Source organism: Triticum urartu, chromosome 7A (genome assembly GCF_056163025.1).
Source record: "Triticum urartu cultivar PI428250 chromosome 7A, HENAU_Tu73, whole genome shotgun sequence".
Lineage (NCBI taxonomy): Eukaryota > Viridiplantae > Streptophyta > Magnoliopsida > Poales > Poaceae > Triticum > Triticum urartu.
The window spans coordinates 7,915,156-7,928,112 of record NC_141879.1 but is presented as its reverse complement, the minus strand read 5'-3'; the positions used below and the strand labels follow the sequence as shown (position 1 = coordinate 7,928,112).

Genomic DNA, 12,957 nt, shown 5'->3' with positions numbered 1-12,957 from the left:
AGTTTTGCTATGTGAACTCTTACAGCTTTTCTGTCTTTCTGTTATTTATTAAGCAGTCAAAACTGAACTGCGAATTACAAGCAAAGAAGTATCACGCCCGGTGAGCTTACAGGTCGTGCCATCCCACGACGCTCCACTATACACGCGCCCTACGCTGCCCTGCATTTTCGCTGACGTTCACGTCATCCCATGAACCGGTCATGCGAGCAAATTCAGCTAACAAACTAACCAGAAGTATTGGTCAAGACGTGTACAGGTGCACGCTACATGACCTCTTCAAAAAAAAAATCAGCTAACCGAAGAAACTGAAAAAAATTAATACTAAGGTGCAGCAGGATTATCCATCAGCTAATAATCTGGCGGTGGTAGAAAAGGGCCTAATGAACGCATGAGCATGAGGACATGCGACACAAATTACCCGCCAGTACTGAGATGTTGGGCATGGAAAGCCGCCCCACAGCGAGGCGCGATGTAGAAAAGCATCTCATGCCATACCTCCGCAATGAGGCTCCAACGGCTGTCTTCAGGCATGGCATTTAGCTCACCGGCCACTATATGTGCACGAGGCAACACTGGAGAATCAAGAGCATTTATATTGTTTTTCAGAAGTTGGATTTGATTTACCGGTTTGTTGCTGCTGTCGCCACCGATATTGTCCGTATCGTCTGGTTGTTTCGCTTCTCTGTTATTAGCACGAACCACCATCCTAATAGCTTCTCTTGTAGCTAGATTAACATTTCCTCCAAGAATTTTCTTGATTTCCCTATGAGTGTTGATATGTACAAGCTTGGAGCTGCATGTAAGCATCACACCGCATCTGAAGACAAGGTACATGATGTAGTTTGATAGCTCTCTACTCACCCTTATCATCTTAGTTTGATAAGAATTAGTGTTTCTTTCTTCTTCCAAGTAGCATATCTCTGTTGCAATGTGCCAAATCAGCACACTTGTTGGCAGGTCAACACTGTCAATGATCGTGCGCATAACGGTCCACCTCTGAAGCGCTTGCTGTCCACGGAAGCTAGCAAAATTCCAGCCTCCTTGCTCCCCTGATCCCAATTCTAACATTTTGTCAAGAACAAACTTCTCGAGATCTTCAGTGATGGGGATTCTTGAAAATGTCTTGCCAATCCACTGTGCAACTGCCATGCTGACTGTGGAGTCTTCTCTGGTGTTACATTCGAATATGTTATACTGTGCAAGCATTTTGGACCAGTGTTTTCTATGTCGGCCTGCGGGGTGAATATAGTTGGCTAGATGCAAGGCTACAGGCGTAAGTGGACAAGATGGTGGTGCTTCACTCGATGCAAAGTAGGAAAGAATGGCCATGAAGAGAGATGCCACCTCAAGGATTATGGCCCCTATGAGTAATATGTAGGAGATTGTGACATCAGTACGATTGTAGAGTTGGTCCTTTTCGGCGACCAGGAAGAGCTCCAATGTTATGAAGGCCGAAACAAGTGGGAAGAGCAAGAGAAATGATAAAATGTGAAGAAATACTATGCGTCTTGTTTTGCCCTCAGAATCTCCGGACCTTATTGCTTTGAAATTGTAAACCCAGGCAAAATGAAGCATGGCCTTGGTGTAGATGCGCTCATAACAACGAACAAGCAATGCACTGACATAGATGTAGGCTCCGGTGCGGTATGCAAGATGCTTTTGCACATTGAGGAAGGATGGTATAATAGCCGCACCTTCAATAGTAGCCCTATCATTGAGTGGAATATCCAACAGTATATGTGAGAAATTGACATTCGGCGGTAGCTTCCCATCATCGGAGTAAGCCACCATATCTTGTACTCTTTGCCTTAGTATATCGTCCAAAGGTACCTCCTGGTATACATGGTGTACATATCTATCCAAACTAAGCACGGTAGTATCCCTGAGGAACTGTGGTCTAGATGTGTAAAGGCAAAAGGTACGCCCAATGTACTTGAAGAACCCAGACAAGAACATGAGGACCGTGGCAGCTAGGAGTCGGCTGCCTTGCCAAGACGATATGGAGATGACATAGATGGCCACCGATACTTGGGTGACCAATCCTAGCAGGTGGCGCTGCCAGAGCTCGTTGTCCTGCATGGAGAAGGCAGTGATTGTGTCCTGCCCTCCTAGATGGAGGAGCAGGAAAGGTGCCCAAAAGATAAGATGGTGTGAGCCTCTTGCATGGACCGTGAGATGCCCGAGAACAAAAATGGCCACAACGTCAGCCGATAAGTAGGCCAGCCATATAAGGGAGTTGAGGATGCTGGACACGCTATGCCTCCGCATGCCTGCTGTGAAGAAGAGGAATACTTGTAGACCAAAGCTTGAAACTATGAGGCAATGGATCTCCCATTCGTTCCAGAGACCTTCAACAGCCTGCAAGCTGCCCATGGCCAAACCCAAAATAAAAGAATCGTCACTCACTAGATCATCAAATATTGCATTGTTTGCACTGCCTACTAACATGTATTTCGATGATTTCTTCTCTTTTATATCCAACATAATAATTTATAATAACAAAATTTGTAATCCTCATTTGTTTGAGATTTTTGCACCTAAAACTGCACACCATTTAAAATAGAACTGCAGCATTGACACAGCGTAATTTTATCAACATGTAACCACAATTTAGTCTATTTCTAGGTCATGTACGGAGGAAGATATGTATGATGGTGCTGGACGTTGATCAAAAGGATTTAAAAGGTGACTGAGATAAAACCATATTTGAAATATAGTTTTTTTTCTAGATTATGTTTGAAATATAGTACTTTCTCCTTCCTAAAAAAATAGATCATCTAAGTTTTATTCATGCAAAACTTAGAGGATCTATTTATGTGTGTATGGGAGAAAGAGAGCAACTCGATCTATAGAAACTGTCTGAGCGTACAGCTGAGGAAGAAAGTAGTGGAAAATAAGGGATGCATTGCATGGGCCTGCGCTTAATCTACGGGCATGGACGAACACAAATTACTAGTTTCCGTTTTCCTTTTGAGGTTGAAAATTACTAGTCTGGTGTGCATTGAGAGTTAGTCCATATACAATATACTTTCGCCCTCTGTAAAGTAATATAAGACCTAGTGATCTAAAATGTCTTATATTATTTTACAGAGGGAGTACAACAGAATATGCATGAAAATGAAAGCAAGGAGTTGCATGCATGTTAGTACGTTGTCACCTTTGTTTTTGGGTCGGATTGCCCCCTCCAACTTCGGCAGCAATATCTTGTATTGGCCTCATTATTTCGGAACAGGGGTCCTAGATCTTGTACTGCTTGCTGCACGAATGCGTATTAATTTATACACGCATGCATCTACGAATAGAGTAGATCCCAAGTCTTGGGGGGTGATGCTTGCTTCCATGAAGAGCAAGTGTGCATGTGAGCTTTAGCATAGACATTGGTTGTAAGAAAAAAATGGACTCCCAAGTTATTAAGACATGAGTAATACAAGATATATTTCCGTACAATTATAACAATCTAATTAGTATGTTTACGACACAAGCGATTGTACTCCGTATACACCACATACGCCCCCCCCCCTCTCCCTCGCGTCGCCCTCTCAGGTCACTCGAGGGCCGAAACCCTAGCCCGCCGCCACCGTCTCCTCCCCCTCGCCACCGCTTGAGGTAGCCGCCGGCTTCGCTAGGGGCGCTGCTGATGAAGGTGGCGGCGGGGCCTCTCCTGCTGCCCCGCATCGCTCGCAGGGGGGCTCGGGACCCGGGGCGGCGGCCCCGGCTGGATTGGCGCCACCGGATCCTCGGCGCATGGTGGCGCAGGTGCGGGCCGGTGCCCTCAGCCGTGTGGACGGTGAGTTATCCGGTGGATCCGAGCTAGGGCGTGGCGGTGGCGGCTTTGGCTTCGCGGCTTCAGATCTGGCCGCCTTCCACTCTCTGCTGCGGATTCGGCAAGTCCACCCCCCCCCCCCAGCTCTGGCCTGCTCAGTCCTGGACGCCGGTTCTCCGCCGGGTGGGAGTGGTGGCGGGAATATAGCCAGGAGAAATCCCTAGCCAGCCCTGCTGGCTGTGACGGCGGCGATGCCCGCGGGCGTCGCGCACCTCCTTGGAGGCGTCTGTCAGGTATACCTTCCTCGCGCCCTTCCCCCTTGTCCTCCCGGGTGAAAACCCCAACGCTGTTCTCCGCCGGGTGGGAGTGGTGACGGGAATATAGCCAGGAGAAATCCCTAGCCAGCCCTGCTGGCTGTGACGGCGGCGATGCCCGCGGGCGTCGCGCACCTCCTTGGAGGCGTCTGTCAGGTATACCTTCCTCGCGCCCTTCCCCCTTGTCCTCCCGGGTGAAAACCCCAACGCTGTTGGGCGGCGGCGACACCCTTGGCGCCGTATCCTTCTTGTAGGCGCTGCTTTGGGAGCAAGGAGGGAAGTTGGACTTCGCTGTGATGTGTGCGGTGGGTGTCGGCGGCAGCAGCATAAACTCCAGCGGCGGTGGTGTCCCCCCTGGTCCGGGCCATGTTTGAGTGCTCACCGTGTGGTTGTAGTGACCCTACTCCGGTGCTCATGGCTACTGGAGAGGAGAGGATTGGGATTCCCCCCGGCTGTGTCACTCCAGCGAGCCGGTTGTGCAGAAGCTCCTCAATTTGATATTGGCCCTGGCTGCTGCTCCTTAGTTCTTCATTCTGGCAGTTCTCCTCTTGCATGCCCGGGTCCTTGGTTTTCGGTGATGTTCTACTCTAGGTGAGATTTCGACGGCGGGATGGGTCTGCCTAGTCCCAATAATGTGGATGCCATCGGTGCCACTCATCCAGGTTCTAGGGTGAACGTCTCCATTCGTCGATGGTGCGGCGCCTTTCGAGCCAAGCGAGGAGGCAGGGGCCTTCTTCGACGATGGATCTGGATGGTGGTGTTTCCGTCAGGGTCCCAGGTGTTGTGGCAACGGTTGTCCTTTTGGTCATCTAATCTTCCTCTCCTTCGCCGGCATCTCCCTTCTCCTAGGCTTCGCGCGTACAAGGGGCCTTGTCATCTTCAAGCTAGGTGCTTCATGTCGATCTTTTTTTAGTTTGTTGTATGTCTGGCATGTGAGCTGCTCCCGGCACCATTGTATCTTGCCGTTTTTTTCTCTTGTTTCTATTTGGTTTAATTCGAGGTTGTAATCTAGAGTTTGTAATCCTGACCGGTTGATGGCTTTGTTAATTCAAAGCCGGACTCATCGCGAGCCTTCTTCAAAAAAAAATTAGTATGTTTACATATTTTTATTATTATTTAAGGAACATCATGAATAATCTATTTTAATGCAACACATGGTTTTGATTTTTTTTTCTTGAATAAGGACTCATATCTATTATAAAGGTTCGTAAAAAGTACAAGTCACCCTAAACAGAATAAAAATTACCTGACCGTCGTCGACTGTCTGGGTCGTCCCTGTGCATGAAGTCGACGGTGTGTATGAGTCTTATGGGCAAGCAGTTTGGCCTGAGTACCCTTTCTTGTGGGCGTGTTGTAACGGTTTTCGTCCGGATTTTCGTAAATTAATTGGACAACTCTCTTATACCTTTTTTTATTGAATCGGGCCCTGATGGACCACGTTTAAAAAAAGTACATTGGGGACCTTGCGACCCCTGCGCAGCCAAAATGAGCCGCTGATGCATCATTGCCGCCGCTACCCTATCGGAGCCAGCTTGACTTTGTCGATGGCAGTCGGAAACTCTCTGTGTACACGTAATTCCAAAGACCAGAGCAACAGAGTCGTAGTCGTCGTCATTGAACCTTTGAATCGAGAATCACCTAACACCAAATTTTGTTAGCGTGCACGCGTGATGAGAAACCCTAACCTCAACATCGCAAAGAGACGATAGTAATCTACACAAAGCTCCGTCGACTCCCGAACCCGATGGACATGGTTTTTATCCTTGTGGTGGCGCAGTGAATTGAATTAAGGATACAACCAATTTCCTAAATATCCAGCTACTGGTTGTTTCTGTCTCCCATATATACTATGAGTATATACGCCCAGTACCACAAAAAATGCCTGCTACGTCCGTTTTCTCGTTTTCACAAGGTTTCTCTCAAAACAATTGTTATCCAATCCGCAATTCATCTTCGTCCATGACTAGCTACATAATATGAACTTCCTCTTTAGAAAAGCGAACACTACATAATATGCATGAAACAATTCCTTATTTAACACTATCTTAAATTTTGTTTCCTTATTTAACACTGCAAAATTTTTTCTTCCCTATCTAACAACGAGTCTAAAATTTATGCCCTTTATAACCTTTCTTCTATTTTAAGATTAAATGACACCTGAAAAGACCCTTTTGCCCTTCATGTGATATGTATGTGTGCGGGACAGTAGCACACACACGCAATATCAGTACGGGGCAGTAGCAAACACACAGCGGCAACACATACACACGCATGCAACACGCACACACGCAGCGGCAGCACATACACACGCACACAGCACACACACGCGCGCATCACACAACAACACACACCCACGCATCAGCACACACACAGCAGCATGTACGCACACACAAACATGCAGTCATGCGATAGCACACACCGAGCAACACACGCAACAGCATACACACGCACGCACACACAAGCACGCAGGCACGCAGCAGCACATACACACACGCACACACACGCAACATCAGCAGCACACACACGCACGCACGCACACGCAACATCAGCAGCACACACGCGCGCACAAACATAAAACATGAGGGGCAAAGGGGTCTTTTCAGTTGTCATTGAGGCTCAAAATAGACAAAAGTGTCATAAAAGGCATAAAATTTAAACTCTTTGTTAGACAGGGAAGAAATCGTTTGTCGATGTTAAATAGGGCATAAAATTTAGACACGGTGTTAAATAAAGAATTCTCTCCTAAGCCTCAGCCCAGACATGGTATGATATAAGGTGAATTATAACATGCATGAAAAAGAATACTACAAAGTTCAAATATATGTTAACTATGCACACTGAAATACACAATCTGGGGGAGGGAAAACACTGATTTTTTTTTTCGAATGAAAAACGGTGAAGGACCGCTTCTAGTGCGCATGGATCCCATGACCACACAAACCATGGCACTTGGAGCTGGCATTAGCTAGCAAGACACAATACAAATCATTTGTACATGTGCACGTCTCACACATGTCGTGAGCTTGTGCACTAGCTTATTTGGAAAACGGAACGCACTTGCTATTTATAAAAATATTAAAGATACAATGCACAGTGTTTATTTAGTTGTCGCTCGTCGGTGAAGCCGGTGCAGACGATGCTGCCTTGGAGCTCGACATCTTGGTGATCATGCTGGCGGTAGTGGTAGCTAAGCATCTGGCGGTGGTAGAAAAGGGCCTAGTAAACGCATGAGTTGGAGGACATGCGTCACGAACTCCCCACCAGTACTGAGATGATGAGCATGGAAAGCACCCCCACAGCGAGGCGCGATGTAGAAAAGCATCTCCAGCCATACCTCTGCAATGAGGTCCCAGCGGCCATCTCTAGGCATGCTATTCAGCTCGTCCGCCACTGTACATGCACGAGGCACCACCGGAGAACGAATAGCCTTTATATTGTTTTTTAGAAGTTGCACCTGAGTTGCCGGTTCGCTGCTGCTGCCGCCCATATCATCTGTATCGGCTGATTGTTGCTTTCTTATGATATTAGCTCGAAGCACCGTCCTAATAGCTCCATCCCTAGTGGCCATAGCAGCATATCGTCCAATAGCTTCCCTGATTTCCTTATGGGCGAGCAAAGGTACGAGTTTGGAGCTTCCTGTAGGCATCACACCACACGTGAAGACAAGGTACATGATATAGTTTGATAGATCTCTGCTCACCCTTGTCTTCTTAGGTGGATCGCGAAGACCATTGTTGTTTTCTTCAGTCAAGTAGCATATCTCCGTTGCAATGTGCCAGATCAGCACACTTGTTGGCAGGTCGGTGCTATCGATGATCGTGCGCAAAGCGGTCCACCTATCAAGCGCTAGCTGTCCACGAAAGCTTGCAAAGTTCCAGCCTGCTTCCTCCCCTGTTCCAAACTCTAACAATTTGTCCAGAACAAACTCCTCAAGATCTTTACTTATGGGGATTCTTGAAAACTCCTTGAGATATTTATTGTTGGGAATTACTGAAAATGTCTGTCTAATCCACCATGATACAACTGACATGATGCCTGTGGAAGCTCCCCCCATGTGGTATTCGAACATGTTATACTGTCCAAGCATTTTGGACCAGTGTTTTCTATGTCGGCCTGCGGGGTGAACATAGTTGGCCACAGACAAGGCTATAGGTGCAAGTGGAAAAGATGTTGGTGCTTCACTCGATGCGAAGTAGGAAAGAAGGGACATCGAGAGAGATGCCACCTCAAGGATTATGGCCCCTAGGAGTAATATGTAGGAGATCGTGACATCGGTATGGCTGTAGAGTTGCGCCTTTTCGGCAACCATGAAGAGCTCTAATGTTATCGAGGCAGAGATAACCGGGAAGAGCAAGAGCAATGCCATAATGTGAAGAAATGCTATGCGTAGCTTTTTGTACTCATAATATTTGGACACTGTTATGCTGAAACAGTTAATCCACGCAAAATGAAGCGCAGCCTTGGTGTAGACACGTTCATAAGAACGAACAAGCATTATACCAACATAAATGTAGGCATTGGAGCGGTCTGCGCTATACTTGAGCATATTGAGCAAGTCTGGTATGATAGTCGCGCACTCAATAGTAGCCCTATCATTGAGTGGAGTATCCAACAATATATGTGATGAACTGGTAGGGGGCATTAGCTTCGAGTTGATGTCGCTGAGCATCATATCATGTACTCTCCGCCTTAGTATATCCTCAAATGATTCCTTTTGAACAGTGCCTGGTATATAGTATATATCGTTGACATATCTATCCAAATTAGCCACGGTAAAATCCTTGAGGAGCTTTGGACTAGATGTGTAAAGACAAAAGATACGCCCGATGTACTTAAAAAACCCAGACAAGAACATGAGCACTGTGGCGGCCAGGAGTCGGCTATCTTGCCAAGACGATATCGAGATGACATAGCCGGCCACCGATGCTTGGGTGACCAATCCTAGAAGGTGGCGCTGCCAGAGGTTGTTATCTTGCATGGAGAAGGCGGTGATAGTGTCCTGCCCTCCCATGTGGAGGAGCAGGAACGGCGCCCAGAAGATAAGAAGATGGTGTGAGCCACTTGCATGGACCGCGAGATGTCCAAGAACGAAAATGGCCATAGAGTCGGCTGATAAGTAGGCCAACCATATAAGCGAATTGAGTATGCGGGACACGCTATGCCTCCGCATGCCTGATGCAAAGAAGAGGAATACTTGTAGGGAAAAGCTCGCAAGTATGAGACAATGGATCTCCCATTCGTTCCAGAGAACTTGGATGGCCTGCAAACTGCCGATTGCAAAACCCAAAGGAAAACAAAATCGTCACTCACTAGATCGACGAATACTTTATTCTTTGCATGTGTATTAATATGTGCTATTTTTTTAAAAAAAATATCCAACATAACTTTATATTAAAAAAATAATCTAATTCTCATTTATTTGAGATTTTTGCAGACCTCAAACACACCCAAAACTACATATATTTATAATAAATCGTATCATTGACATAGTGTAAATTTAGCAACATGTAACTACTATTTAGTCTATCTCTAGGGTTTATACGGAGTAATATTTGTATCATGATGGTTGGATGTTGGTCAAAAAGATGTAAAAGGTGACTGGGATCCAACCATATTGCAGGCAGATATAGTAATTTCTCCTTCCTAAAAAAAGTGATCCTCTTTGTTTTGTCCCATAACTCAGAAAAATATCATCATCTACAATATCAAATCAATTTCCAGAAACTTATTATGAAGTTAGTTTATTTATTCAGTATATGAATTGTTAATATTTCTGTTAAGCTAACACAAATTACTAATTTCCTTTTTCCTTTTGAGGATCCAAATTACTAGTTTCGCGTGCTTACAGAGTTAGTCAACGTACTCTTCCCCGCAAAAAAAAAGTCCATGTACTCTACATACTTCCGCCATTTCATTCTTCTTCACACATTAGTTTTTTCAAGTCAATCTTTCTAAAGTTTGACTAGGTTTGTAGGAAAAATATCAACAATCACAATACTAAATCACGTCACGAAATATATTTTCATACTGATTTTTTGGTATCATAGATGTTGATATTTTTCAATATAAAACGGATGGAGTACTTTAGGAATGTCTGGCATAAGTTGTGACTTAAACGAAGATATAAGAAAACGAAAGCAGGGAGTTGCATCTCGCACCTTTGTTTTTGGATCGCATTGCCCCCTCCAACTTCCTCAAAACTTATTGGCCTCATTCAATCAGGTGGATATGGATAGACAAGAAAACCAAGTGAATGGTGCGAGATGTTATGTTGTTGCACGAATGCATATTAATTTATACATGTGTGTAGGAATGGAGTAAAACCCAAGTATCACGGGGAGGATGCTTGCTTCCACGAAGAGCAAAGTATGCACGTGAGCTTTTAGCATGCATATTGGTTGTATGAAAAAATAAATTCCCAAGTTACTAGGATACAAGTAATATAAGATAGATTTCCATACAATTATAACGATTTAACTTTGTAGCCGTTCCATGCTTCTTTTACTTGTAAGAAAACGCCGAAAATAATCCACTTTAATAAGATTCAAGCAGCGTCAAATCTATATATGATCCATAGTGGGCTAACCATCGAACTGGTGGTTATCTCTCTGTTCCATGTTTTCCATGTTTAATACTCTCTCTGTCCGGAAATACTTATCAAAAAAATGCATAAAAATAGATGTATCTAGAATTAAAATGCGTATAGATACATCCATTCCTCCGACAAGTATTTTCGGACGAAGGGAGTATGTTGCTCTTATATTTCTTTACGGAGGGAATAATATATATACCCTGTTCCATAAAAGAAATGCCAGCTGCGTCCTTTTCCATTTTCATAAAATTACTATCCAATCTGCAATCCATTTCCGTCCACGGCTGGTGAATATACGAAGTTCCTCTTTTTTTAAAGTGAACAAAATTCCTCTGCTGATGACGTGCAAAGAAGCAAGGACTATTCTAATCCCTTTGCTTGTCTTGTATGCAATTCCAGAATAAAGTTCCTCTTGGAAAAGAGAGTAAAATTCCTCTGTTCTGTAGTAAAGGAATGGTCCTGCTGCTACGTACCTTGCTCCACAGCGTCAGCGAAATTCCGGCATCCGGGAAAACCATACTCCGGTGACGCTTGGCATCCCGTGCTTTACCCGATCGACGGGGAAGAGGCGGAGCTTTCGATCTGGATGCATGAAAGCTCTCAGTTTTGCTTGTTTGCTCGACATTTCACATGTGCTTCTTGCTGCTAGACTAATCGAAAGTTGTTACTCCCTTTGTAAAGAAATATAAGATCATTTAGATCACTATTGCATATCCGCGTGGCTAAATTGAGCAAGATATGTCGTTACATTTGTATTTTCACGTAGTACTTATTTTTTGCGGGTAGTATTTGTTGGAAATATGTCCTAGAGACAATAATAAAATGATTATTATATTTCCTTGTTCATAATAATTGTCTATTATTCATGCTATAATTGTATTATCCGGAAATCGTAATACATGTGTGAATACATAGACCACAATGTGTCCCTAGTGAGCCTCTAGTTGACTAGCTCGTTGATCAACAGATAGTCATGGTTTCCTGGCTATGGACATGGGGATGTCATTGATAACAGGATCACATCATTAGGAGAATGATGTGATGGACAAGACCCAATCCTAAGCTTAGCTCAAAGATCGTGTAGTTCGTTTGCTGTAGCTTTTCTGAATGTCAAGTATCATTTCCTTAGAGCATGAGATTGTGTAACTCCCGGATACCGTAGGAGTGCTTTGGGTGTACCAAACGTCACAACGTAACTGGGTGACTATAAAGGTACATTACAGGTGTTTCCAAAAGTGTCTGTTGGGTTGGCACGAATCGAGACTGGGATTTGTCACTCCGTATGACGGAGAGGTATCTCTGGGTCCACTCGGTAATGCATCATCATAATGAGCTCAATGTGATCAAGTGGTTGATCACGGGATCATGCATTACGGTACGAGTAAAGTGACTTGCTGGTAACGAGACTGAACAAGGTATTGGGATACCGACGATCGAGTCTCGGGCAAGTAACATACCGATTGACAAAGGGAATTGTATACGGGGTTGCTTGAATCCTCGACATCGTGGTTCATCCGATGAGATCATCGAGGAGCATGTGGGAGCCAACATGGGTATCCAGATCCCGCTGTTGGTTATTGGCCGGAGAGCCGTCTCGGTCATGTCTACATGTCTCCCGAACCCGTAGGGTCTACACACTTAAGGTTCGGTGACACTGGGGTTGTAGAGATATGAATATGCAGTAATCCGAAAGTTGTTCGGAGTCCCGGATGAGATCCTGGACGTCACGAGGAGTTCCGGAATGGTCCGGAGGTGAAGAATTATATATAGGAAGTGTAGTTTCGGTCATCGGAAAAGATTCGAGGTCACCGGTATTGTACCAGGACCACCGGATGGGTCCCGGGGGTCCACCGGGTGGGGCCACCCATCCCGGAGGGCCCCATGGGCTGAAGTGGGGAGGGGAACCAGCCCATAGTGGGCTGGTGCCCCCCCCCCCTTGGGCCCCCTGCGCCTAGGGTTGGAAACCCTAGGGTGGGGGCGCCTCCACTTGCCTTGGGGGGCACTCCACCCCCCTTGGCCGCCGCCCCCTTGGGAGATCCCATCTCCAGGGCCGGCGCCCCCAGGGGGGCTATATAAAGGGGGGAGGGAGGGCAGCCGCACCTCAAGTCTTGGCGCCTCCCTCTCCCCTGCTACACCTCTCCTTCTCGCAGAAGCTCGGCGCAGCCCTGCTGCGATCATTGATGCATCCACCACCACGCCGTCGTGCTGCTGGATCTTCATCAACCTCTCTTTCCCCTTGCTGGATCAAGAAGGAGGAGACGTCATCTGCTCCGTACGTGTGTTGAACG

The 12,957-nt window shown here is 45.8% G+C and overlaps 1 protein-coding gene and 1 pseudogene across 1 annotated transcript; both read right to left on the bottom strand.

The window, feature by feature from the left end:
- Nucleotides 1–348: 348 nt before the first annotated feature.
- On the bottom strand, nt 349–2,373 carry LOC147956814 (uncharacterized; annotated as a pseudogene).
- Nucleotides 2,374–6,956: 4,583 nt separating this feature from the next.
- On the bottom strand, nt 6,957–10,333 carry LOC125530688 (uncharacterized). The gene is made up of 2 exons (XM_048695083.2): nt 10,236–10,333; nt 6,957–9,344 (listed from the first exon to the last, which is right to left on the bottom strand). The coding sequence occupies exons 1-2, from the start codon at nt 10,289–10,291 to the stop codon at nt 7,265–7,267; spliced, it is 2,136 nt and encodes a 711-aa protein (XP_048551040.2). The 5' UTR covers nt 10,292–10,333; the 3' UTR covers nt 6,957–7,264.
- Between the last annotated feature and the right edge of the window lie 2,624 nt (nt 10,334–12,957).